The sequence below is a fragment of the Mucor velutinosus genome (assembly GCF_035048745.1).
Source record: "Mucor velutinosus strain NIH1002 chromosome Unknown tig00000041, whole genome shotgun sequence".
Taxonomy (NCBI): domain Eukaryota; kingdom Fungi; phylum Mucoromycota; class Mucoromycetes; order Mucorales; family Mucoraceae; genus Mucor; species Mucor velutinosus.
The window spans coordinates 4,131,264-4,155,442 of NW_027041905.1; the positions used below are offsets into that span (position 1 = coordinate 4,131,264).

The 24,179-nt window shown below is 41.5% G+C and overlaps 7 protein-coding genes and 1 non-coding gene across 8 annotated transcripts; 6 read left to right on the forward strand and 2 right to left on the reverse strand.

Moving 5' to 3' along the window:
* Positions 1 to 28: 28 nt before the first annotated feature.
* ATC70_001557 (uncharacterized protein) lies at positions 29 to 3,297 on the reverse strand (the record flags this gene model as incomplete). Its single annotated transcript, XM_064820952.1, has 2 exons — positions 29 to 3,244; positions 3,289 to 3,297. 2 exons carry the CDS (start codon positions 3,295 to 3,297, stop codon positions 29 to 31), a joined length of 3,225 nt encoding a protein of 1,074 aa, XP_064684872.1.
* Positions 3,298 to 3,372: 75 nt separating this feature from the next.
* ATC70_001558 (uncharacterized protein) lies at positions 3,373 to 4,311 on the reverse strand (the record flags this gene model as incomplete). The annotated part of the gene is made up of 1 exon (XM_064820953.1): positions 3,373 to 4,311. The coding sequence occupies one exon, from the start codon at positions 4,309 to 4,311 to the stop codon at positions 3,373 to 3,375; it is 939 nt and encodes a 312-aa protein (XP_064684873.1).
* A 224-nt stretch (positions 4,312 to 4,535) lies between these two features.
* On the forward strand, positions 4,536 to 4,608 carry ATC70_001559. Its single transcript has one exon. It is a non-coding gene; the product is annotated as a tRNA-Ala (tRNA).
* Positions 4,609 to 6,685: 2,077 nt separating this feature from the next.
* ATC70_001560 (uncharacterized protein) lies at positions 6,686 to 7,156 on the forward strand (the record flags this gene model as incomplete). Its single annotated transcript, XM_064820954.1, has 1 exon — positions 6,686 to 7,156. The coding sequence occupies one exon, from the start codon at positions 6,686 to 6,688 to the stop codon at positions 7,154 to 7,156; it is 471 nt and encodes a 156-aa protein (XP_064684874.1).
* A 76-nt stretch (positions 7,157 to 7,232) lies between these two features.
* ATC70_001561 (uncharacterized protein) lies at positions 7,233 to 7,682 on the forward strand (the record flags this gene model as incomplete). Its single annotated transcript, XM_064820955.1, has 1 exon — positions 7,233 to 7,682. One exon carries the CDS (start codon positions 7,233 to 7,235, stop codon positions 7,680 to 7,682), a length of 450 nt encoding a protein of 149 aa, XP_064684875.1.
* A 3,309-nt stretch (positions 7,683 to 10,991) lies between these two features.
* ATC70_001562 (2-oxoisovalerate dehydrogenase subunit alpha, mitochondrial) lies at positions 10,992 to 16,411 on the forward strand (the record flags this gene model as incomplete). Its single annotated transcript, XM_064820956.1, has 6 exons — positions 10,992 to 12,397; positions 12,454 to 13,275; positions 13,348 to 13,835; positions 13,904 to 14,475; positions 14,529 to 15,748; positions 15,817 to 16,411. 6 exons carry the CDS (start codon positions 10,992 to 10,994, stop codon positions 16,409 to 16,411), a joined length of 5,103 nt encoding a protein of 1,700 aa, XP_064684876.1.
* A 767-nt stretch (positions 16,412 to 17,178) lies between these two features.
* Positions 17,179 to 17,496, forward strand: ATC70_001563 (uncharacterized protein; the record flags this gene model as incomplete). The annotated part of the gene is made up of 1 exon (XM_064820957.1): positions 17,179 to 17,496. The coding sequence occupies one exon, from the start codon at positions 17,179 to 17,181 to the stop codon at positions 17,494 to 17,496; it is 318 nt and encodes a 105-aa protein (XP_064684877.1).
* Positions 17,497 to 21,832: 4,336 nt separating this feature from the next.
* On the forward strand, positions 21,833 to 23,131 carry VPS11 (Vacuolar protein sorting-associated protein 11; the record flags this gene model as incomplete). The annotated part of the gene is made up of 1 exon (XM_064820958.1): positions 21,833 to 23,131. The coding sequence occupies one exon, from the start codon at positions 21,833 to 21,835 to the stop codon at positions 23,129 to 23,131; it is 1,299 nt and encodes a 432-aa protein (XP_064684878.1).
* Positions 23,132 to 24,179: the final 1,048 nt, after the last annotated feature.

A 24,179-nucleotide genomic window follows, 5' to 3' on the forward strand; every position in this document is an offset into this window, starting at 1 on the left:
CCGAGAAAGCAAAAACAACAAACGTTCATCAATGAGCAGAAAACCAGAGCGATCCAGGATCTGGATCTGGTGGGATCACAGCCAGAGGATGCACAAGGCAATCAATGGCATGCAACAAAAGGAGCAAAGCAGACCAAAAGTACGGTGGACCAGCTGAAGCTTTGTCTGGAAGACAGTTCAGAGCATGATCAATGCGATGGATACCAGGTGGAGCAGGTGGCAAAGCATCAAAAAAGGTACGGTCCAGAGCGCGACATGTCAGAAAGTGATCTCGGGAGATAAACTCACCGGTAGTGCACGGACATTCTTCACGCATATTGGTGAAACGTCCAAGACGCCACCGCACAAGACGACTACGAGCAGATCGACCAATAGGCAGATACAGAATGGGATCTGGACGAGAGACAGACGGACGACAAGCACGGAGGAGGGTCTGGGTACCAGAAACAGCAGCAGCAGCAAGTTGATGATCTACTTGATCTTGCCAATACGAATCAAAGACTTCAGTAAGACCAGCAGTGGTGAATGGCGGCGGATCAGGTAGTGTCAGATACAACGGGTTTTGACAAATAAATCTGTCTAGACGAGTGTACAGTAATCCACGACGAAGCAGAACCAACAAGCAATCATCAGGGAGAGTATCAGCACGAAGAGCATAACGTGTTGCCAGGACATTATATCGATGCTTCATGCTGGGAATACAGGTCAAATGTTTGGCAACATTGTACCATGTACTACCAACAAACATACCAACCAATCGATTTTGCAGAGCATCAAGAGCCTTGAAGTCACGGAAAGAGAGATGCGATATTGCTAAGCCGTATTCCAGCTTGGGTCGAATAAAGCTTTTATACAAACGAGCACAAAGCAACAGAGAAAAACCATTTCGATTGACACCAACCGAATTCAACAATGCCATTGTCTTGATAGCACCAGAAGCACGCAGATTGAGAATCCCAGGGGCATACAGACCTTTATATCTAAACGGCATACCAAGATACGTGAATTCCTCTACCACAGGAAGAGGTTCACCGTATAGGGACAATGGATGACGAGTAGAGGCAGTGGGAGCACAAAGTACAGCACATTTTGATGGTTTCCATCTGTAGCCAAGAGAGAACGAGTGATCTGAAGCGACATCCAACATGGTTTGCACATCAGTACGAGAGCCAAATATGGCTACATCATCAGCAAAGAGCAGGCTATTCACGCAAACACTAGGCATCCCAGGTGGTGATACCATAGTACCGCGACTGACAGCAGAACGAAGAAGAGCAGGCAGAGAGTTGATGTACAAAGAGTACAAGTGAGGGCTGAGCACTGAACCCTGCAATACGCCAGTAGCAGGCGAAAAGGGAACAGAGGTGTGATTTGCAATCAACACAGACACGAGTACATCATCGAACATGTGGATGAGCAAACTGAGAACTGAACGAGGCAGAGAAGAACGAGAGAGAGCATCCCAAATCACTCGACGATCCACGGTATCATACGCTGATTTGATGTCCAGGAAAGCAACCACAGGATAGTGATGGTGGGTGAGGAAGTAGTCGTGCATCAAGTCATGTAAACAGAGGGCTTGATCCAGAGGACTACGCTGTGGGCGAAAACCACCTTGAGCAACATCAAGTGCAGGCGAATGTTCATCAAGAGCAGGCATCAGAGAGAATTCGAACAATTTACGCATCACCGAAGTAAGCGAAATTGGACGAAAGTTTGCAGGATCAGATACATCACCTTTCTTGTAAATGGGAAAGACTTGAGCATGTCGCCATAGAGCTGGTGTATACGACCACTGAGAGCAGAGTGTAAAGAGCAGAGACAATACGGGTGCAATGTCAGATGCTAGAGCCTTCAGCATTTCAGCTTTCAGATGATCAGGACCAGGAGCTTTCCCATTTGGCAAACGCTTAATGAGAGCGACAAGTATATCAGCATCAAACAGAGACAGATCAGTAGGCACAGCGTAAGGCAAATCAGAGTTGTTCACTTGGGGAGCAGTAGGGCGAGACGCATTATTCAACAAAGAGCCATCATAGACTGAGGCAAGATGGGACGCCATTGTGTTGACAGAGGCAGTTGGACCGTCTGGATGACTGTACGTTGCAGAGCATTCCTTGTTTCTTTTAATGCGCTTGATTGCAGCAGTGGCTTTCGAAAAGTCCTTTTCTAAATCAGAGCAAAACTGATTCCACGATCGACGCTTAGCAGCTTGTACAAGAGAACGAAAACGCCTGTGAGCAGCTTGATAGAGATTCCATGTTTCGACTTTGGCAAAACGACTTGCCCACCTCCATCTACTATACATAGTATCTCTTTCACGAGCAGCATCCTCAATTTCCTGTGTCCAGTACTTTTTCCAGTGGCCAGGACGACCAGATTTCACACCAATTGAGCTATCCAGAGATTCATACAAACATTGATTCAAAGAATCGTTGAGTGCATCAATATCTGGACAAACACCAGGAGGAGCAGACACCAAACCAGAGAGAGAACCAACCAAAGGAGCAACAGAAGATCGGAAGGATTCACGAAGCAAGCCCAAAGGCCGCTTTTTCCTCAATTTCGAGAGCTTCCATTGCCGTCTAGGGGCCAAACCACCAGAGTTACCAGAACCAAGAGTATCATCGGGAGGGGGCACATACTCGAAAGTAAGTACCATCAGCCGATGATCAGAGCCAAGAGACAAATCAGATTCAACCACCAGTTGAGGATGTAACAGAGCAGCCTCGCCAATGTTTGTGAGAAACAGATCAATGATGCTATGAACCTCTTGTTGACGTCGAAAGGTTGTGAATGTGGGTGTACCGAATGCTAAAGACTCATTGAGAATGGATAAAGAGGACTCCTCCAGCCATGGCAGTAGTGAGGTGCCACGAGGATTAGCATTAGTATCACCCAGTAGAGATCCAAAGCGAGCATTGAAATCACCACAAAGGATGGTATCACTGGTTACGGGTAACGAGCGAAGAAGCGAGAGCACCTTATCCGAGGATAAGGGTGGAGGCAGATACACACAATGAACCGTAAGGGTGCCAACCTTAAGGGACAAAGTGTGTGCATTGTAAGATGGAAGTTGAGAGACAGAGAAAGGACAGGAAGGAGAGACAAAGGCAGTAATGCCACCAGAACCACGGTTAAATGCACCAGGTACTTTAGAGCCATAGAGGTGGAATTGAGACCAGTTAGTAGGGAAAGAACCAGAGGTTAGCCAGGTTTCAGTGACAAGCAGTACATGAGTGTTCTGAACATGATGGAGAACATCATGTACCGTTGATTGACGTAGACCATTGGCATTCCAAAGGGAGAGAGAGACTTGAAAGGAGTGGACTGGGTTGTTATTGGGAGTATGACTAGTAGCTATGTTACTCATTAGAGTTCCATAGCAGAGCCATTGCTGTCATGATCGTCCTTTTGACGCTTGAATAAGAATTTAGCCTTTTTGGGCTCCTTCTCGGCAAGACGACCGATAGCTTCAGAGACGGCTATATCTAGCTCTTCTTGAGAGATCCAGCCAGCAGAGACAAAGTATTTGCCAACGCCACTAACGTTGAGTGGACGAAGGAAAGAGAGGGTTTGCAGAGCACGGGTGTTGGTGAATTCATAGATCAATTGCTCACGCTCTTCAATGGCAAGATCAGCATATTTGGGATCAGCAATGTTGTTGGGATCCAAGGGTTGGAAGTTTTCAATGTGATCAGCTTCACATTTGCGCATACAGGCAAGAAATTCCTCAACATATTGGATGTGGAGCAAGATGCCAATGACGCCAGTGGCAGGGAAACAGATGTCTAACACACGGCCAGTATCAATACCAGCTCGGCGAAGTTGGTAACGAACCTCAGAGCGCAGGATTTTACCAGAGCGGCCTAGATACACATACTGGTATCCTTGTTGACCTTTGGTGGTGGCGGTTTGGAACATACGACCTGCAGCAAGACGTCGCTTGGTAGTACGGGCAGGGTCACGATGTTGGGCACCTTTACGGGCAGCAGATGCGTAGCTACCTTGAGTAGCATCGGGTTGGTGAGTAGTAACAAGCTCTTGGGGTGGTGTTACCTGAGAGCTGGAAAGAGCACCTTGATTGGTGCGGCGGGATGAGAGTTGGCCCTGTAATTTTTCAATTGCAAGGTCCTTGGCCTGTAACTGATTTTTCAATTCTCCATTTTCCTTTTCCAAAAGGTCCAGGCGGGCAAGGAGATTGTCATGTTGCTGTACTCGCTCGGTAAGAGAGATCAGCTGTTGCTGTTGTTCTTGAACAGTTTGGATGAGCTGATTCAAATCCATAGATTGCTGATTATTGTTGAGCATGGCTGAAAATATTCTATCAAACTTTGGAGATTCAATAAAATATGAAAAAGATGTCCAACAAACTGGAAGTTATAACACAATGTACGTTGACTAAATGCAAGTAAACTGGTACAACTGAAGGCTAGTTGGAGTGTTTGTTGTCGAGATAAACCGCTTTTATAGTGAGGAAATACTTTTTACCGGGGGAAGGTGGCAAAAAGTGATGAAAAACGGAAAGAGATGGGGGGGATGTAGCTCAAATGGTAGAGCGCTCGCTTAGCATGCGAGAGGCACTGGGATCGACGCCCAGCTTCTCCACATTTTTTTTTTGAAATTTTCTCAATTTCATGAGACGTTTTACCTACCTCTCTTGTTGTGTTATTGTTGTGCCAGAAGGGCTACAACTGTCTATAAAGATTAAGGTATTCTTGATGGGTAGATATGTCTGTGTTGTGCAACAACATGGACAAGCTATTATAAGTGAAGTGCATCTCAGCTATCTAAATACTGAGGTTCACCAGATGTGATAAGCGTTGTACAAGATAAATTGCTACTTTGGCATTCAGAACAACTTAGTATAAATAGAATAACTCTTGTCTTCATCAATAAATCTTTAGTTTTTGTGTCTGATCTTATTCAAATAAGTCTTTTCTTGTTTTTGTAATATCGAACATTTTTTATAAGTTACAAATAATAATCCGTTTATTCTTTGTGCTTAACAGTTATTAACAGTGCAGTGAAATCAGGTTTAAATAGATTTCACAAAAAAAATAAAGCAAAGGTAAAATACAATAGAAATCAACTGTATTTTATTTTGTGTATAAAATGAACTGAAGATCCTGGAATTGAGTAAAAAAAAAGAAGAGTATTTATACATTTGCAACTAGCTTGTAGGATTAGTGATGATAGAGAGCAATAGGTGCTGCTATTGCGATATCTGGCAAATGTTGTTGATGTTTGATTTAAAGTGGTAGTCAATGCAGGAGCACTGGCCATAAGGGTCGATTTGAGTAACCTTGATGGGCTTGGGTGAGCTATCGTCATAGCATGATTTAATGTAACCTTGATGGTTTAAAGTGTGATGTTTGTTATTGAAGCATGGAATCCTTTATCTGGGATATTGTGCAACTATGGCAGCAGGGCATAGTTGTCATATTTGAATATGCTTGTTATTGATTTAATTCTATTTGGATAAAGATACCATCACCTATTACGACCATCATGGGTGTGATTGAATACACTGTGATCAGGAGTGATTCATTCACACGATGTGCGATATAAGCGTGTATCTTTACTTTAGTATTTTTAAATGGGTTTTTGATGTACATTTGAGCGCTTTCATTAATAGATCCAAATAGCATGAATTTGAATGAGTGCTATTTGATGAACTTTGGTTTTCAATTAAGTTGCGTTTGGGTGGCTATTTCATTACAAACAGGTAGAGATTAGGTCAGCCCTGTTGTATTCACACATATAACTGTTCCTGAATCATAATGTCGTAGATTGAATTGAGCAATAAACTATGCACATATGGAGCATATGTAAATAAGCTGTTCAACATGTAAACGATAATCATGATATTCACATAAGCTAAGTTTCGATAAGCTATTCTCTATATGTCAAAAGATAGCAGATAAGGAATGTAAGTAATTAACGTTGCCAAGAGCTACTAAAGATATTTAGACTGATCATCTATATCTGAAATAATTACCATTTAGCATAAGTGAGGATTGACACTAAAACTTAGCATGAGAACACCATTCTAGACGGGTGTGTAAGCAATCCATAAATCATACATATAAATAGCAGTAGACATTCACCCTTCCCTTTTCTCTCCATCTGATTTTACTGAAAATAAAAAGACATATCCATTCTCACGTATTTCAGACAGTTACAACAAGCCCAAATGGGCCGAGTAGAAATATATACTTTTATGCTTGTTCGCTTACTTTTTCCATACTTCTATATGACATTCATAAACTATAAGAGCTAAGCAATTATTTTATACCTTTTTTGAGATTATTTTTTAAGCAATACCATTGTTTACATTCAATTCAATATTAACAAAATTTTAAATTTCAAATTATATATTATGCCTCCAGCCAACACCAATCTCGATGTTAACGTACTTGTTTCTGTCAATAAACGTTTTATCAACAGGGCAGACGTAAAAAACTATTTTTGCAAGCAAAGCATGACTGGAACACACCTGGATTGTGCATTAAAGGGAAAACCGTTGGCCGTTCAACAGTCAATGAAAAGGTCAGTACCATGTTATTTTTTTTTGGATGAAGTACCTGGTATCACATTGTCCCTTTCCCGCGGTTGCCTCAGATACATTCGACGACTTGCGTCTAGCACTTCCAGCAGCGCCAGCACTCAAAGCATCCCTGATATGGCAACAACCGAGGATATGATAGAAGATGCTATCGAAGGGGACAACGAAGAGGAAGAAGGAATTGATTTGACTTCTGGCGGGTGGACCGAAGGTCAAGTATTTGTCAACAGTCGTTTACGACAATCTGGCTCTGACTTTTGCTCCAAGTCCACACTAAGCATGAACTATGCATCAGTTTCTTCCCCTTTGGACTATCTCTTGTTCTTTTTGCCTTTAGATCACTTTCATTTGATCATAGGAAACACTAATGTTCATGCAAGAAATATGCTTGATTCTTGGACTGATATCACTTTTGCCGAGTATTTGATGTGGATTGCTCTGTTGACCGTTATGACAGTGGTCAAGCATGGTGAACTCAAAGCTTACTGGAAGCAAGGATCTAGCCACTTTACTATGACAATAGATTTCAGCGAATATACATATGCCATTCAAAAGATTCAACGATATCATGAGAATGCGTGTTTTTGAAGTTCCCGGCAAAGAAAACCAGCTAATCGACCCACTTTATCAAATCCGATCTACGATTAGCGCTTTTAACTGCCATATGCCCATGTGCATCTCACCAGGGAAATATTTGGTGATAGATGAATCAATGAATCAATGGCTTGGTATAGGTATGCCAAATATAAAGAAGGTCCCTGGAAAGCCTCATCCTATTGGCCAAGAATTCAAAACGCTGGCTGATTGCCATACGAGCTGCATCCTCAGAATGGACACAGTCAGCGACCCAGTATCCAAGGAGTTTGACGATGAGCCTGGCATGAAGAAGTTGACCGCCACCGTTAATAAGCGTTCGGTGCAGCCCTGGTCTGGTAGTGGAAGAACGGTAATTGCTGACTCTTGGTTTGGGTCTTCAGATATGGTCAAAATGCTTTCAAACTTGGCTTGTTCTCTATCATGCAAGTGTGCCAGCGCTGCTACTGGCCTCGTGGAATGCCTCAAACAGACATTGTGGAAAAGGTTGAAGAAGCCTATGGTAGCTGCTACACCATGAGCAACTGTCTAGGTAATGGCAGTAGTCTATTCACTTGTGCCTATCGCGATCAAAAAGTCAAAGCGTTTGTCTCATCATGTAGCACAACAATACTTACTGGCAGCAAGAAGGTGCTCGAAGGAACTCACGGTAGAATAATTGCTATTCAAAGGCCCAAGGTTGCAGAGGAATACGAGACACACAAAAGTAAGTAGATAGTAGCAGTATATAGAGGCATGCAAATTTACATTTTAATTTTAGGCTCTGTCGATGCTGCAAATAATTTGAGAGATAATATGGCCTCGTATCACGATATCATCTCAACTGAGAGATGGGAAATGCGTTTTTTTGGCTTTTTCTTGGGAATATGCGAAGCAAATGCCTTTAGTTCATTTCGGGTCTTTGCCAATGATGGAAAAAAGGGCATATCACATGCTTTTTTCAAGGATATATTGGCATGGAATATGCTGAATCACTGCCAAAAGCTGACTAATAGCGACGCCGAAGAAGCAGAAGAAAGTTGAAGACCACTCAGAAGATGCATGACTCATACGCTTGTGTCAATGAGTCGAAATAATGGAAGCAAGCGTGTTCGATTAGCTTGTAAGACTTGCCGCATGTCAGGTAACAGTGGCACCAGAGTCGAGAAATCGTGCAGCTGCAACCCCGACACACCAATTTGTGAGGCTTGCCATGAATAACATTTGCATGATATTTAGAAGCTCCAAGCACAACTAAATAATTCACTACGGCCCAACTGATGTTCTCATGAGAACATCGATGTGCTCGTATGATAATCTATTTGATATTCTCAAATGAGCACATCGATGTTCCCGAAAGGTGAAAAATGCTCTCATATGGGAACATCGGCGTTCCTAAAGATCTATTATAAGTCGGCCGTTGTTCTTATGAGAACATCCGAAATGTTCCCATGTGAGCAAATCCATATTCTTATATGAGCACATCGATTTTCAGAAATTTGAAAAAAAAGAATGCTCCTAACGGGGTCGAATATCTTAATGAAATATATTCTTTTACTTTAATAAGTAGTTATTAGGTAATTATAAATTGCCATTTTCTCGTGCAATTTATAATACGTTTAGTAATTTTATGAACCTTACAGATAATAAAAGTCTCTCTGTTGCCTACAATATTATAGTTTAGCTATTAAAATCATTTTATTCTTGTGGAAAACTACACCTTCTCAAATGAGAACATTAGTTGGGCCGTAGTGATTATTTATAGTTGTTGAAATGCTTCTCTAACTTTTTTTAATAAAGTCGCTTAAAATTGTACACAAGTTATTGTTGGTAAAAGAATCGGCCCAAATTAGCCGATTGGTTTTTATTCAAAACTACCCTCAGTAAAATGATGACCATAAAGTCAGTTTTTGACTTTTTTCAAGAAAAACAAAACGTACTGTATGCAGAAAGGTTTAGAGCTTAGCTAGTTAAATTTAACTTTTAATGAGAGCAATATTCATAGATGAAGCAGTTTCTAACGAATCGGCCCAAATGGGCCGATTTGGGTAATCTGTACTTGTTAATAAAACAATAATTTTCCTTAAAAAAAAAAAAAAACTCAATGCCCTTTCCATCATGAAGGCAATACAGTAATAGATGCTTTTAAAACGTATAGAAAGTATGTGGCACTTTACACAACGCTATCTTTAGCCATGCTACTTTCTTTTGAAGCCTTGCAATAATACAGTCAGTCCATGTTGCATACAAGCATGCATCTTAGGCTACATTCACTTTCTCCTCAAGCCACCTTTTACAGTGTAGCAGCATAGATGATGTTTATCGTATCACGTCACATCTATGTTTACAAGTCCAGTCAATTGTGTGTGCACAGGTGCCTCAGGAACTACAATACATTCAATCTCCCCAATGTCAAGATATCGAGATCCACCTACACTACATGAAACATATCAACTTAGGTGGCCTCTCAACAAGCTATACCAACAATCCATAAGGCCCCAGTGGCCTGCTATTTATATACCATCTCAACGTAGTAGTCATTGACCAGGGATCTACCATATTTAAGCAAGCTAGATGCCCTGTAATAAAGAAGCTCTTTGCTTTCGTTTTAGATACAGTTGACAACTGATTATTATCATCGACTTATTATTACGAATTCATCAGTCCACAGAAATACCTGCTACATCAACTTCTTTCCTTTTTGAGTCTTTGAAAGTGTCTAGTAGGGACCATAAATTTATTACGTTACGATGAGCATTTCGACTCTTCGATTGGGTTTCATGGCCTACGCTTCGCTTTGGTGGAAACCAACCTACGTTCAAGTGGCTCGCGCTACCGCAAACCTTTGGCTAATATTGCAAAATTAATAATAATAGCTAAAATGTTAGAAGAAACTTGCTTGTTGATTGATACTGATTTAATATAAAATCTTTGATTATATATGAGCCATACCTGACAAATGCCTGACAACTTGGTTTACGTATTAGGGTTGTAAAAGTGTCTATGGACTGAAAATTTATTATAATATGACATTTATTGCTCCTACATTTTGAAAAGCTTCAAAAAGGAAAGAAGTTGATGTAGCAGGTATTTCTGTGGACTGACTTTATTATTGCAAGGCTTCAAAAGAAAGTAGCATGGCTAAAGATAGCGTTGTGTAAAGTGCCACATACTTTCTATACGTTTTAAAAGCATCTATTACTGTATTGCCTTCATGATGGAAAGAACATTGGTTTTTTTTTTTTTTTTTTTTTTTTTTTTTTTTTATTGTAACCGTAGTGGATATACTTTTATTTTTACTAAACGATTGGCCTAATATTTACAAGACCCCTACGTAACGTTATGTAAAGCAAAGTGTATCTGAATTGAGAAAGAGGCGGAGAAGCCAATCGAGTGGTCTCGATGATTGAAGAATTTTATCTGGAGTTCCTCTGAAGAGTGTGCAATTGGGAAAGATTTCGTCGACCAGAGAGGGCAGTGTCCAGAGCAGGGCACTTGATGCTGCTGCTAATTTTTGTCATACTTGTAACACCTGATAAACAACTAAACACCAAAATGGGACTACAGTATCACACACTGCATACCAAAATTCTTGCTTCCATCGAGATTTGAACTGGTGACCTTACGTTTGGCAAACGCACTTTCTACCACTATGCCCAACCACCAAGGGCAAGAATATTGAGTTTACCAGCCGACCCCACCAGCCGCCGCCAAAATTAATTGTAATACCGACTTTCATTCTACCCCAGATTGGCCAAATTTTGATAGTTTTTCTACTTGATTCAACTATTTTGTATGATCCGACTATATGAAGTGTGATAATCATCCCATGCTTCCTAATACATTACTCATGGCTCTTTCCAGTAAAAAACAGAAAAAGACTGGTACACCAGTACCTGGTCAAAAAAGTTATGCTGCCGCAGTCAGACCTCGCATTACTACCACCCCACACTCTCTCATGCATGGAGAGGTTGTTCCTGTACGCAATGGTACACCTACCAACCCTACAACCCCTTCAACCAACCGCAAAATCAAAACTCGAATTTGGCGAAACGCTCGTACCAGCGTTGGATACTTTCTAGACATATCCAAGGTCGCTACTATGACTGAACAACAACATTTGAAGATCATTGATCAGCAATATAAGGCTTCCAACTTCCCTGGTATCAAGTTTTTGGGTAGAAACGCTCAACGATACATCGAAGTCTATCCCAATAAGGATATCGTCGAGCGATTCCTCACCGAAGGTGTCATATACGAAACCGAGAACTCCAAGATTCAACTCTTCCCTTGCAAAGCTGTGGATGGAGAAGGTAAATTGATCCAGATTACTCTAACGGACATCCCCTTCCTACCTCAAGAACAATTATCACAAGAACTATCCACGGCCATAGGGGCCTTTGGAAAATTTTTAGATATTGGGCTCAATTATGAACAGTCCATGGGTTGGTTTATGGGCTCCGGCTATGCGATTATCCAGCAGCAATCAAATGTCAAGTACCCTACACTACACCATAGCATTACTTGGCAGACAGCCACTCAGGAGGAGGAATTCTGTCATGCAAATTTCCCTGACATGGCTGCCTGGTGTCGCAACTGCCATGAAGAGGGCCACACCAAGTTTGAATGCCCCAAGGCAATGGCCCGCATCATATGTTACAACTGTGATAAAGCTGGACACCGTCAGGATACATGTACGAAACCTAGGAAAGGATCCTCGGATCGTGAATTTAAGAAGGCTCGCAAGATCCCATCTAACACACCCTCTGTCGAAGCCAACAAATCCCAATGGGCCCCCAGTAATATTAGGAACTCAAATGTGGGCAAGGAGCAAACTCAAGGGCAACAACAACAGCAAGATCAGGAACCAAAGCAAGATCTTAAGGCTAATGCTATGCAACCTATTAACTTATCGCAAGCAACTCAGTCTGGAGATTTGCCAGACAAGCAGGGCGAATCCGCAGATGAGGACAGCACTAGTCAGGTTACTCCAACGTCTACCGATGAAGAGGACGATGAGGATTATCAGCCTTCCACAAGTAATTCAGAGGATGAATCAGACAGCGAGGCAGAGCGTACAACGGAGGAGATGAGTGATGTGGAAACGAATGGAGATGAAACAACTACTCTCATGAGCGACCAACAGCAAACACTATCTCCATTTAGCATGAAATCCGTCAACGGTGATAGCAACACCAACACCCAGACAGCTTCTCCCGAAAATCATAACGATTCTACGGTTCGCCACCAGAATTTGTTATAATTATGACGAAGAACATCTATTCCAAATACGCTTCACTAAACTCCAACAGTCTGGTGAAAGCAGGCCATCCACAAACACAATCATCATACCTCCGCCACATTCGACTTCAACAGTTCAACATAATATCACTCCAAGAAACTCACGCTACTGATACTACTATTACTTCAATTGAATTACAATTACAAGCTCAACAATACTTATGGACATACTACTGCGGTATTGTCTCTTATTCTTCAGATTATATACTGACCAAGATTGCTACTAGTCACCTATATGAATCTGATAGATACATTTTTTGCAAGGTTCATCACCCTCACAGCTTTTATGAACCTTTTTACATTTTAAATTTATATGCGCCTGCAACCTCTGACCACCGCCCTCGACAGGAGTTCTTCGAATCTATATACACCTTGCTCTCGACGCTCTCCGAGACCATTGACCTCGAACGACTACTGATATCAGGGGATTTCAATTATGATTATGCACGGGACATCAACAATGCCTCTCGTATCTCGAGGACATCGTTAAACTGGTTGGGCTATTTAGATCAGCACTTCCACAACTGCATGACCCTCAATGACATGGACACGGTGCCAACTTATCAACATGCCTTTTCCACAATCGACTACGTATATGCTGGACATGCGCTACGACACTTGCTGAGCGATGCGAACGTTGGATTTATTCCCCTCTCTTGGTCGGATCATGCCATTCTTGAAATTACTCTCAAGCTTGGAAAATCCAAACTGGGCCCAGGACTGTGGAGGGGCAATCCCTGTTACGCAAACAACCCAACATTTCGGAAACAACTTGAAGAGACAATTAACGCCACCATGGATACAATGGAGGTGAACATGACACCGCAAGATCAGTAGGAACACATCAAACGGATAACTAAAAAGGCTATCCAAAAGTTTGGGGTGAAACACGTGAACCGGCGTAGGATGAGTATCAAGCATTTGGAACGCAAACGGAATCGACTATTGAGATCCAAGCCTCCCATTGCTATTCTCCGCATACTACTACCGCGAATTGACTCAATGCTTCAAATCTTACAACAGGAACTGGTAGATATTGCTGCTCTTAAGGCTGGGGATATCTGGCGTGAAAAAGGGGAGAAATCTGCCGGTTATTTGAAGCGATTACACCAAAAGCGAACATCTCAACAATATATGGCGTCAATTCAAGCACCTGATTCTTGTAGAGACCTCGCAAATAGGGGAGCAAGTATTATGATTACTACAGAGGTGGTAAATAGTGCCGTGGTTAATGGTGACCCTTATATGGGTGTGACTCCAAGGGACTTTGGTGGTGCTGGTGCTACTGAAGACAGCCTTGTGGAGCAAGATGAAACGAGGCTTCCTATTGATGGATTTGGTGCTGAACCAACAGACGATGCTGCTGACACGCATGATGGTGCTGCCCAGGCTGGTAACAGCTCTCCTGGATCTCAGGCCAAATTGAAGACATGAAATCGTTCGCATGGCAATACTATGCAGATTTATACAAAGCTGACCCTGTGGCGCCTGAACACATTGAAGCCTACTTAAACTCAATAACCTTTGAGAAAGTTTTGACCGCCGATGAACAGCAATCCTTGACAGATAATATTACAATGGATGAGCTACTGCAACAAGCGAATCGCTCAATGAAGGCAACCGCTCCTGGTAGTGATGGCCTGGCATATCCTTTTCTGTCGCTTTTATTCAGTATGGCCCGTTTGGAAAAACTTGTCTTGCAGGTATACAAGGATGCTCTCAATGGTATCTTTCCCTCCTCCTGGCATGATCTGCGTATTCGTCTTTTACCAAAGAAAGGATTGCTTGCACTCCTTAAAAATTGGCGCCCAATCTGTCTTTTAGGATGTGATGGCAAAGTCTTTACCAGACTTCTTGCCCACCGCATGGCTCCTATCCTTGGTCGTATTATCAATCCGTTTCAATCTGGGTTCCTTCAACAACGCTTCATCTGTGACAATGGCATGGCTTTATCGATGGTCTTGGAAGAGGCTCGCGCCTTCAACCACACTGGTGCTGGTATCCTGTTGGACCAAGAGAAAGCCTACGATCGAGTGAATGCTGACTATCTGTGTGCTGTTCTTCTCCGGCTTGGGTTTCCAGCCAGTTTCGTGTCCTGCGTCAGACTCTTGTTCTTGGCAATGATATGTACATCAACATCAATGGGTACTTCACTCCCGCTGTCAAACAGGAACGGGGTATCCGTCAGGGTGATCCCCTGTCACCGCTGCTCTTTGATGTGGCCCTTGAACCATTCCTTCTTTCCATATTGCAGGATCCCTACTTCCATGGCTTCCATGTGAGTAATGGTACATCTGCCGAGGTGGCTCCTCGTGCGTCGCCGGCGATCAAATGCCTTGCGTACGCGGATGATGTCTGTGTCCTCCTTCGCGATGAATTAGATATGTATCGTCTCCAGCAAAATATGGCCAACTATGCCGCCGTGTCCAATGCCAAGTTCAACGAAGACAAATCGGAGGCCTTTTCGCTGTCTGGTCGTCGGTCGCTGGCATGGGTGAGGGCCTTCGAAGAAATCAACGTTCACACCTACCACCACCATGGCTCCACTGCGGCTTTTCGGTACTTGGGTCTGTATTTTGCATACAACCAAGCGCAACGGGCCCAAACGGAAGAAATGCTGCTCAACTCTGTTCAAACTCAATGTGCCATCTACAGTCAACGCCAATTGTCTATCATGGGTCGCGTTACCATTACCAACAGTCTGATTCTATCCAAGGTATGGTACAGCCTTCGAATGCTCAGGCCGACCAAAAGGTTCTTAGAGAAGGTCAAGTCGTGTGTCTACCAGTTTGTCTGGAAAAAGAAGCGGCCGTCAATACGCAAGGATCTCATCTTCCTGCCTAAATCTAGGGGTGGTCTTGCCGTTCTCGACCCTTCTCTCCAACAGCTTATATTCCAAAAACGCTGGCTCAATTATCTCGTCGAACCGCAGAAGTATCCGTCTTTCCTGCTACCTTTCTTGATCTCACATCTGTCACTGCTCCCAGGGTCCTCAGACTTCCCCTACATGGCTTTCCTCAATGCTGAATGCCGCAAGTCCTCTCTGCTACATAAGGATCTTTCCATTTGGCATTCCATCTTCGCATCGTATGATTACTTCGAGTTCCCTGACCTTCGCCAGGTTGAGGTCATTCCACTCCAGACCATCATGCGATTGCCTCTGCACAAACTCCTCACTGGGCTTAACGATAATCACTGGCTCAAACGTCACCCCAAGTTCCTGCTCTTCGATAGCCATCAACAACGGTTACGTCTGAATATCCTGTCTACCGGCATCTTTGTGCCTCCCTGTACCAAGGAATCCTAGTACTCAAAACAGTTCATCTGGTTCCTGGTGTCTGGCCCCACATCCTGCACCCCCCCTCCCACTCCAGCTTAGACTGGACAAACTTTGACTTCTTTGGTACTCTGGGCATCACCGATAAGTGGAAGCTGTATCACCCCAGCACATATCGCCAACAGCAACAACCGCTGATCCCATCAGAACATCGGTTTACCAATGTCATGGTCAAAGCACTGTGGTCCTCCCCTGCCCACCCTGCTGCCAGAACGGTTCTTTGTCGGGCACTGGCGCGATGCATCCCACATAAGACCTATCTGCGCACCATTGGCTCTGTGGAAACCCCCATCTGTCCCTTTTGTGCCCAAGGCATTGATACATTGAGGCATTTTATTGTCGACTGTCCTGTCAAATGGCAACTATGGCAAACCGCCCTGTCTCAGTACTACTCCAACTTTCCTCTGACATCTGAAATCATCTATGGCACAGTGCGTTATTTGCATCTCCCTCACTTTATCAAAGATCGATCCAAGTATATTGCCGTCATTTCTACCATTTTCTGGCAGATGTGGAATCTTTACTGGCTCCACGGTAGCCAAAATCCTTCACCCCTCTCCTCTGCCTCAATTGAGCGCTTTCCTTCCAGGACAGTTTGTCTTATTGACAAACTGCTTCCGACCAACTCATAATCGTTTATTAGATAGTCAGTTCGTTGTTCGAGGTCCACCACTCCGCGATGTGTCCCTCAAAAATAATATTTGAATAAAATAAAATATTAACTACAAAAAAAAAAAAAAAAAGCTTTCTAATACGTCCCTGGTGGTAGGGCGAAGTGGTAGAACTCCCGTATGCCAACGGGAGGATCCCCGGTTCAAGTCCTGGTGAACGCAAGTTGTCTGATTTTTTGACGTAGTACTGATGTCCTCATTTGGTGTTTTGTATTCTTATCCATTATTTATTTTTGACGATTTCCGCAAGATTGCATTGGCTCTAGGTTTCGCACCTTATTAGTAGTAGATTTCTTTCCCAACTTAGTTCAAAATTTCTTATTCCCCTTCATTGCAGACATTGGGTCCACCAACAGTCTTTTCTATCCCTCAGTATGACATTTAAAGGACTTTAAATAAAACCTGGAGCTCGACTCCCCTACAAAAAAAAAAAAAAAAAATTACAGCCTTAAGCTATCTAGGAGAAGTTTTCAAGGCGCATCCAATGATGCTAGTTATAATGAATGTTCTTAATGAACTTGTTGAGCAATTCATGAAATTATGAAATAACGTTTTTGGCGAAAATGTCGAGATTTTACATATGAAGGTCCCACAAACATGGCTTCAGGGGCTGCCCTGAATCGAGAGAAACATTTTGGATTAATAATATATACCATAGCAAAAGTCTACATTATCAAGATCAAAAACGTGATCGTTTGATTTTTGATGAAAGCCATGAGGGGTACCTCATGCTACACTTGCTTTTCCTCTGCTACAGTAAGGTATCCATCTGGAAAGCTATCATCTTTGAATTCCTGTGGCCAACCGTTTCGATTGGTGATGTTATCCAAGCCTGTTCCTCTCTTGACTTTGAAAACATCAAATATGTCTCCAAATCGTACACCACTGCTCACATGGTCGCACTAGCAACACTTGGCAACATTTGGCGAGCTCAAGTTCGTATGATCTTTCACTCGACTCCATTTATATGGATCGATGTGGTCCAGCAGATCAAGAACGAGCTCCTTCAACTACATGCCCAAACTGAAATTCACAAGCAATTGTAATTCTCTAACCACAATTGTCATCTATCATCTGTTCCTGTCATCTATCGCTTTATCCTAAATATAATTGAATATCATATCAATTGCGCCCGCCCCTTGGTAGTGCCCTAGGGACCTACTTACACGGAGCAATCAATAAAAACAATTTTTTTTAAAAAAAAAGTACCTCATGCTTTTTGGTCGAATTTTGGCCATGTTTTTTTTGATCCCCAAAAAGTTGAGCAAAGGTATCTGAAAGTAATTGCCAGATGAGAGCAACTGTTTGGTGCTATTCTGGCGGTTTTAAGCGGCTTCCAGCACAAGAAATTGTTGCTCAAATTCACCCATTTCTTGCTGTGCTTTGCATTCTGTCGAATGCCAAGAGGCAATTCAGGTATAATGTATGCCTTGATCACTTGTTGAGTAGTGAAATTTGAAGAAATCAATGTATTGGGATGCCAGAACCAAGATACTTCCATCAAGCATAAACCATCGCTAGACTGTGAATAACCTTTATGCAGAAAAATCAGCGGCTGGTTCTGTCAAGTAGCGCTTACGGTATCCAAAACCGTCTCAGATGCATATGATACTAGCATTTAATACAATCATAGATACCGTAGATACTGTAGCAAAAGTCATATCTCTATCAAAGCTTTAAGATATTTTTGGCTATTTCTATATTAAACTACGGGTTGAGCGAACGTAGGTCATTGTATAATTACATGTGTGTATATTGTCCCTCACACTACTAGTGCTTTTGCAACGACTAAATATTTTGCTCTAGAAACTTCTTGAAGTTTGGAATACTTTGTATCCATAGCAATCCAACAATTTGTATATTAGTACATAAACTCTCAAGTGCATTGTCCAATAATATGTGTTTATCTCTAATAACATGAGGCATGAAGCTTGCGCAAGACTGCGTGTGTACAATGACTAAATAGCCATCTCTTCCGAGAGGAGAGTTGTATTGCCTACAATGATAGCGGTACTCTGTATGACATCAAACCTAACAATGCTTCGAAATGGCCATAGTCAGACTTTCTCCATTCATCTTCAACCACAGCTTCACGATTCAAGAACATTTATATCAGTGGCACTTATGATATCAGTTGCTTCAAACGGCTTTCTGTTTATACATTGGTTTTAATAGAGAATGTAATAAAAAGACGATGATATAGTAGGCAATGCAAAACTCTTTTTATTATTAATTTGCTTGTAGCTTTATAGAAAACGATGATAATGTATGAGAGTTTGTTTAGATTTGAATAGATGCTAGCTAACTTGAATATAATTTGATTTAACTTGTATAGGTAAGAGATAGTATTGATGTGTGTATTGCAAGGTTTCGTGTATAGAATAGAGACAGCAGATGTGGCAGTATGGCTTGACTTTATATATACTAGGCAGCATGAGTCTTGACATTATAATAGATGGCAGGCAGCAGAGATACCAGTATGGCTTGACTTTGTATATACTAGGCAGCATGAGTCTTGACATTATAATAGATGGCAGGCAGCAGAGATACCAGTATGGCTTGACTTTGTATATACTAGGCAGCATGAGTCTTGACACTATAATAGATGGCAGGCAGCAGAGATACGAGCATGGCTTGGTCTTGTATAGATGTAGAGATGGCACCGTGTATTAAAATGGTTTTGACATTGCAGCAAATAGATCTACAGTATATTGCGGGACATTGGATTATTACAAAGGATACTTACCCTGTAGCATACTTGATGGACGATGAAAAGAGCAGCTTGAAACACGAGGAGACCAAAAGATGAAGCCAGGCTTCCAGGGCAAACCATCCGCCACAACTTGCATATCCCTAGCAACAAGGATGGGAAGACACCTCCCGGGAAACGCACCTAGCGCCTCGTCGCATCACCCTTACGAGCTACCGGGGCAGCAGGTGCTGAGGCCACACGAGACAACCACCTTACGCGCATGACCCCTAGACCCCATCCAAGGCTTCAACCAAGTATGGAGTGCTTGCGAGTCAAAATAGAGAGGACCTGAGCTCTATTAATAGAGAGATAGTGAGTCATGCTGCTTTATAAGCTAGAAGTGACGAGTACATACCTGCAGAGTTGATTGTATGTTGCTATTATCTAAAAATACGAGGAAAGTGCGACCATGTTTTGCATGGACGGCAACCTAAGAGAACCATGGAATTATGAGAGCATTGTGTAAGAAAAAGCCAATCATCAGTAGAGTGTTTGATTTACTTGACCATGTATAGAGCAGAAAGAGAGCCCAAGAGTGTTGCAGAGAGAGTTCGCTTGCAGAGAGATTTGTTAATAGAGAGTAGAGATGAGATGAAGAAGAAGAAGGAAAAGCTGTTGAAACAAACCTCTATTTATATCCTTCTCATCGACTTTTGTGTGAGTCCAGTATCCTTGCCACACTCAAATTCGTTTCCTTTTACTTTTCTCCACGATATACTACTCTGAGCGCGTGAAAATAGTACCATTTTGACGCTTGACACTTGCTCTATTTGATCCGCTTCGTCCGAGGCTTTCAACTATTTTCTGTCTCGAGTTATGTCCATTTTGCTACTTCAAAAAGCCTTTTTTCCACCTTCACATGAAACGAGTTCCCCCATCTCTTCCTAGATGTAATTAACAGACAACTTCTCACGGGCTCAGCCTCATCAAAAAGTAAACAAAAAATGTCATTTGACACTGAAACAAATGCAGCTGGTTGCTTGATTAAGTAATCTTTCTCTACCTCCCCTTAATTTCTCTCTCTAAAATTACAGTTCTCGATCCATCTCTCTTTTTGTTTACATCAGTCATAAACTGTCCATCTAATCGGACAATACGAGTGTTAAGGCTGGCTTACTTGTCGTTTACATCACATCGGAGCCAGTGGTGCAATTGATTCTGGACCAAGAAACAAGTGTACACCTCGGAAAACAAGCGTGCCATATGAATATTACTGCGGCAATCTCCATGGAATGGAACATAATGGATTGTTTTCGAACCAGTGCAAGTCATCTTGTTTCCAGCTATCATGGTTGCTGTCAATGATGTCAATCAAGTGTTTGCGCTACTAGATATAATCAATATGCCCACATTTACATAGTGAGTTGGTCATTCTCGTGTATCATTCCTGCAACCTGTTTTTAGTTCTTATGCCAAGAGCATGCATCTCATAAAGAGTCAACACATTTCATATCATTTTTTTAGGAATCGTTCTCTTTTAGAAGGTACTCGGATCATGCAAGATCAAAATAATTCATTTGCTAAGCAAAATTGAGCTTTAAAAAAATCACATGTAAAGTAAACAAAAGGACATGAATTGAAGAGAGATAAGCAAGTAAATGGCCAATTTGTGGTCAAAGAGAGGATATTTTATTAGAAGGTATGTACATCATTAGAAAGCAAATCGCTTGAGGAATCCAATGGTACTATTTTCAGGGTTCTAAGTCAAGTACACATCGCGAAATTCATCAAACAAGGCCGTGGGATTTCCAAAAGAAGGAGGTTTCTGAATTAAACTTCACCTGCAATATCATTTTTGTCTGTGTGCTATTCTGTTGCTTTGGATCATGTCACGCCCGTCCCATGTCACCAACCTGTTCTTTTTGGGTCTCACGTTGGGTACGCTATCCATTTGAGAAGGAGTCTCGCTTTCTCGTATAATCGTTTCTGTGGGTATCATTGCCGTTATATTATAGGGTTTTGAGCAATCAAGGAGAGTCTTCTTTTAGCCAGCCAAAACGGATTACAATCCCGCTCGACTTTCTGTCACGATTCGTTGATTTTTGATCCTTTTGCGACTCGATCGACTTATTTTACGAGATTCGACTATGAAAGTTGTAGTGATCATCCTTTACAGCCTTAAGCTGTCCCTGGTGGTAGGGCGAAGTGGTAGAACTCCCGTATGCCAACGGGAGGATCCCCGGTTCAAGTCCTGGTGAACGCAAGTTGTCTGATTTTTTGACGTAGTACTGATGTCCTCATTTGGTGTTTTGTATTCTTATCCATTATTTATTTTTGACGATTTCCGCAAGATTGCATTGGCTCTAGGTTTCGCACCTTATTAGTAGTAGATTTCTTTCCCAACTTAGTTCAAAATTTCTTATTCCCCTTCATTGCAGACATTGGGTCCACCAACAGTCTTTTCTATCCCTCAGTACACTATTTTCAGAAATTATTGGGACATTTTTAAAAAAAATTGGTACTAATTCTGAATAAATATTGGGTCAATTTATAATTAAATTTGGGACAAATCTTGAACTATTTTGGAACACTTGCCTAATTAATATTGGGACACTTTTCGAAATTATAATGAGACAAAACTAAATGGGATTTGAGATGAAATCATAGTCGCTTTCTTCGTTATTCATAACATGTCAGATATCAGAATTTACTACGAAGACGGAATAAATGCTCCAGTCGATGGGCATGGAAACGAAGCTGTTGAGATGGATGTAGACAACGAAGCCTTCCCTCTCGGTAACATTACCAACTACAATACTTATGTTGATAGGAAGCCACCTGAAAGAGAATTGACCGTACTAAAAGAGAAAAAGATTAAAAATAAGAAAAATGTGCCCAAGACTGAATATAACAGCTACACAGACAAAGACAAGGCAAGATTTTTTATCCTTATCTACGACCATGGCATGAATCCTAATCAAGCTTGGAAAGCGCACGGCCATATATCAAGAACAACCGCTTACAGATGGTACGCAGAGGATCAAAAAAAGGTTAACAAAGAAATTGAGGACGATGAAGAGCCAGTTAAGAGAGCAGGTCGACCAAAGATTTTGAACGAAGACCATACGAAGCACCTAAAACTAGAATTTGAAGATAATCCATCAGTAACAATCGAACAAGCTCATGAGAGTCTTGTTAGGGCTTTCTCGGGTTTGACTATCAGCCAAACGACTATTTACAACTACATGACCAATGATCTTGCCTTGACTTTCAAGAAAGCTCATTTCCATTCCAAAGAAAGAAACTCGCCTGAAAACATTCAAAACCGGTACGACTGGGTAGTCAAATGGAGCCAAACCGACATGGATTACATGTCCAACTGTGTTTTCATTGATGAGTCAGCTTTCCATATTAACTTGAAGCGAACAATGGCTTGGTCAGAGAAAGGAACTCGAGCTGAAGTGCCTGTACCTCAAACAAGAGCGAAAACTACCACTATTATTGGCGCAACTAGCGTATGGGGAGTGTTGAATGTTCAAGTGAGGTTGCCTGGAACATCCAACAAGAAAAGAAAGTTAGCTGGCACTTCTTCTGGAAAAGCAACAACAACTGTGGGTACTGTAACTGGCCACTACTTTAACTTTATTGCGAAAACGATTGATATCATGGACCAGCATGAGCAATTCAAAGATTTTTATCTTGTTATGGACAATGCACCCATCCATACAGCCAAGGATATTGAGAGGTATATCATTCAGCGAGGTTACAGATGTGTTTACCTCCCACCATACTCCCCTGAGCTTAATCCTATTGAGCAATTCTGGCATGTGGTCAAGAGTAAACTCAAGAGGGAGAGGCTCTTAAAAACTGAAACACTTTCGACCAGGATTACCGATGCATGCAATGATGTATTGTACAGTGATCTTGAAGGTTCTGCTCGCTACTCTGTTAAGAAATTCGATGTTTGTTTGGCGAAAGAGCCATTGTAATAAATGAATTTTACTTTCTCTGAAAATGTCTCAATGTTTTTTTTATATGTGTCCCAATATTAATTAGGCAAGTGTTCCAAAATAGTTCAAGATTTGTCCCAAATTTAATTATAAATTGACCCAATATTTATTCAGAATTAGTACCAATTTTTTTTAAAAATGTCCCAATAATTTCTGAAAATAGTGTATGACATTTAAAGGACTTTAAATAAAACCTGGAGCTCGACTCCCCTACAAAAAAAAAAAAAAAAAAAAAATTACAGCCTTAAGCTATCTAGGAGAAGTTTTCAAGGCGCATCCAATGATGCTAGTTATAATGAATGTTCTTAATGAACTTGTTGAGCAATTCATGAAATTATGAAATAACGTTTTTGGCGAAAATGTCGAGATTTTACATATGAAGGTCCCACAAACATGGCTTCAGGGGCTGCCCTGAATCGAGAGAAACATTTTGGATTAATAATATATACCATAGCAAAAGTCTACATTATCAAGATCAAAAACGTGATCGTTTGATTTTTGATGAAAACTTTTTTTTTTTTTTTTTTTTTTTTTGGATGATATTATTTTATTAGAATAGTAATTAGAAATAAAACAAATGCATCAAAGAGATGGACAAGTGTATGGAGACAAAGTGACTTGCCATATATAAATCTTGAATAATAAACTAATGGGAGAGTTGCCTAAGATTTGACAATCTTAACAGTTCTGTGCGGATGTGGCGACAGACTTGGATGGCATTAAAGGGGATGAGGTTGTAAAACTGTTGATAATGGTGTCTCCAGATAGTACGCATAATGGTGGCAAAGAGGTCATATATGGTGATGTGTAAGTCATAATTGTAGATATAATAATGCTTCAGTTTGAAGTGCATAATTGAGTTGTAGATAAGTTGTGGATCGGCGGTTTTGGGGTAGCTAAGGAACTCGATTTTCGATGAAAACCATGAGGTACCCCTCATGGGTTTTGGTCGATTTTTGGCCATGTTTTTTTTGGCTCTAAAAGTTAAGCAAAGGTATCAGAAAGTTACTACTACTCAAGTACAATT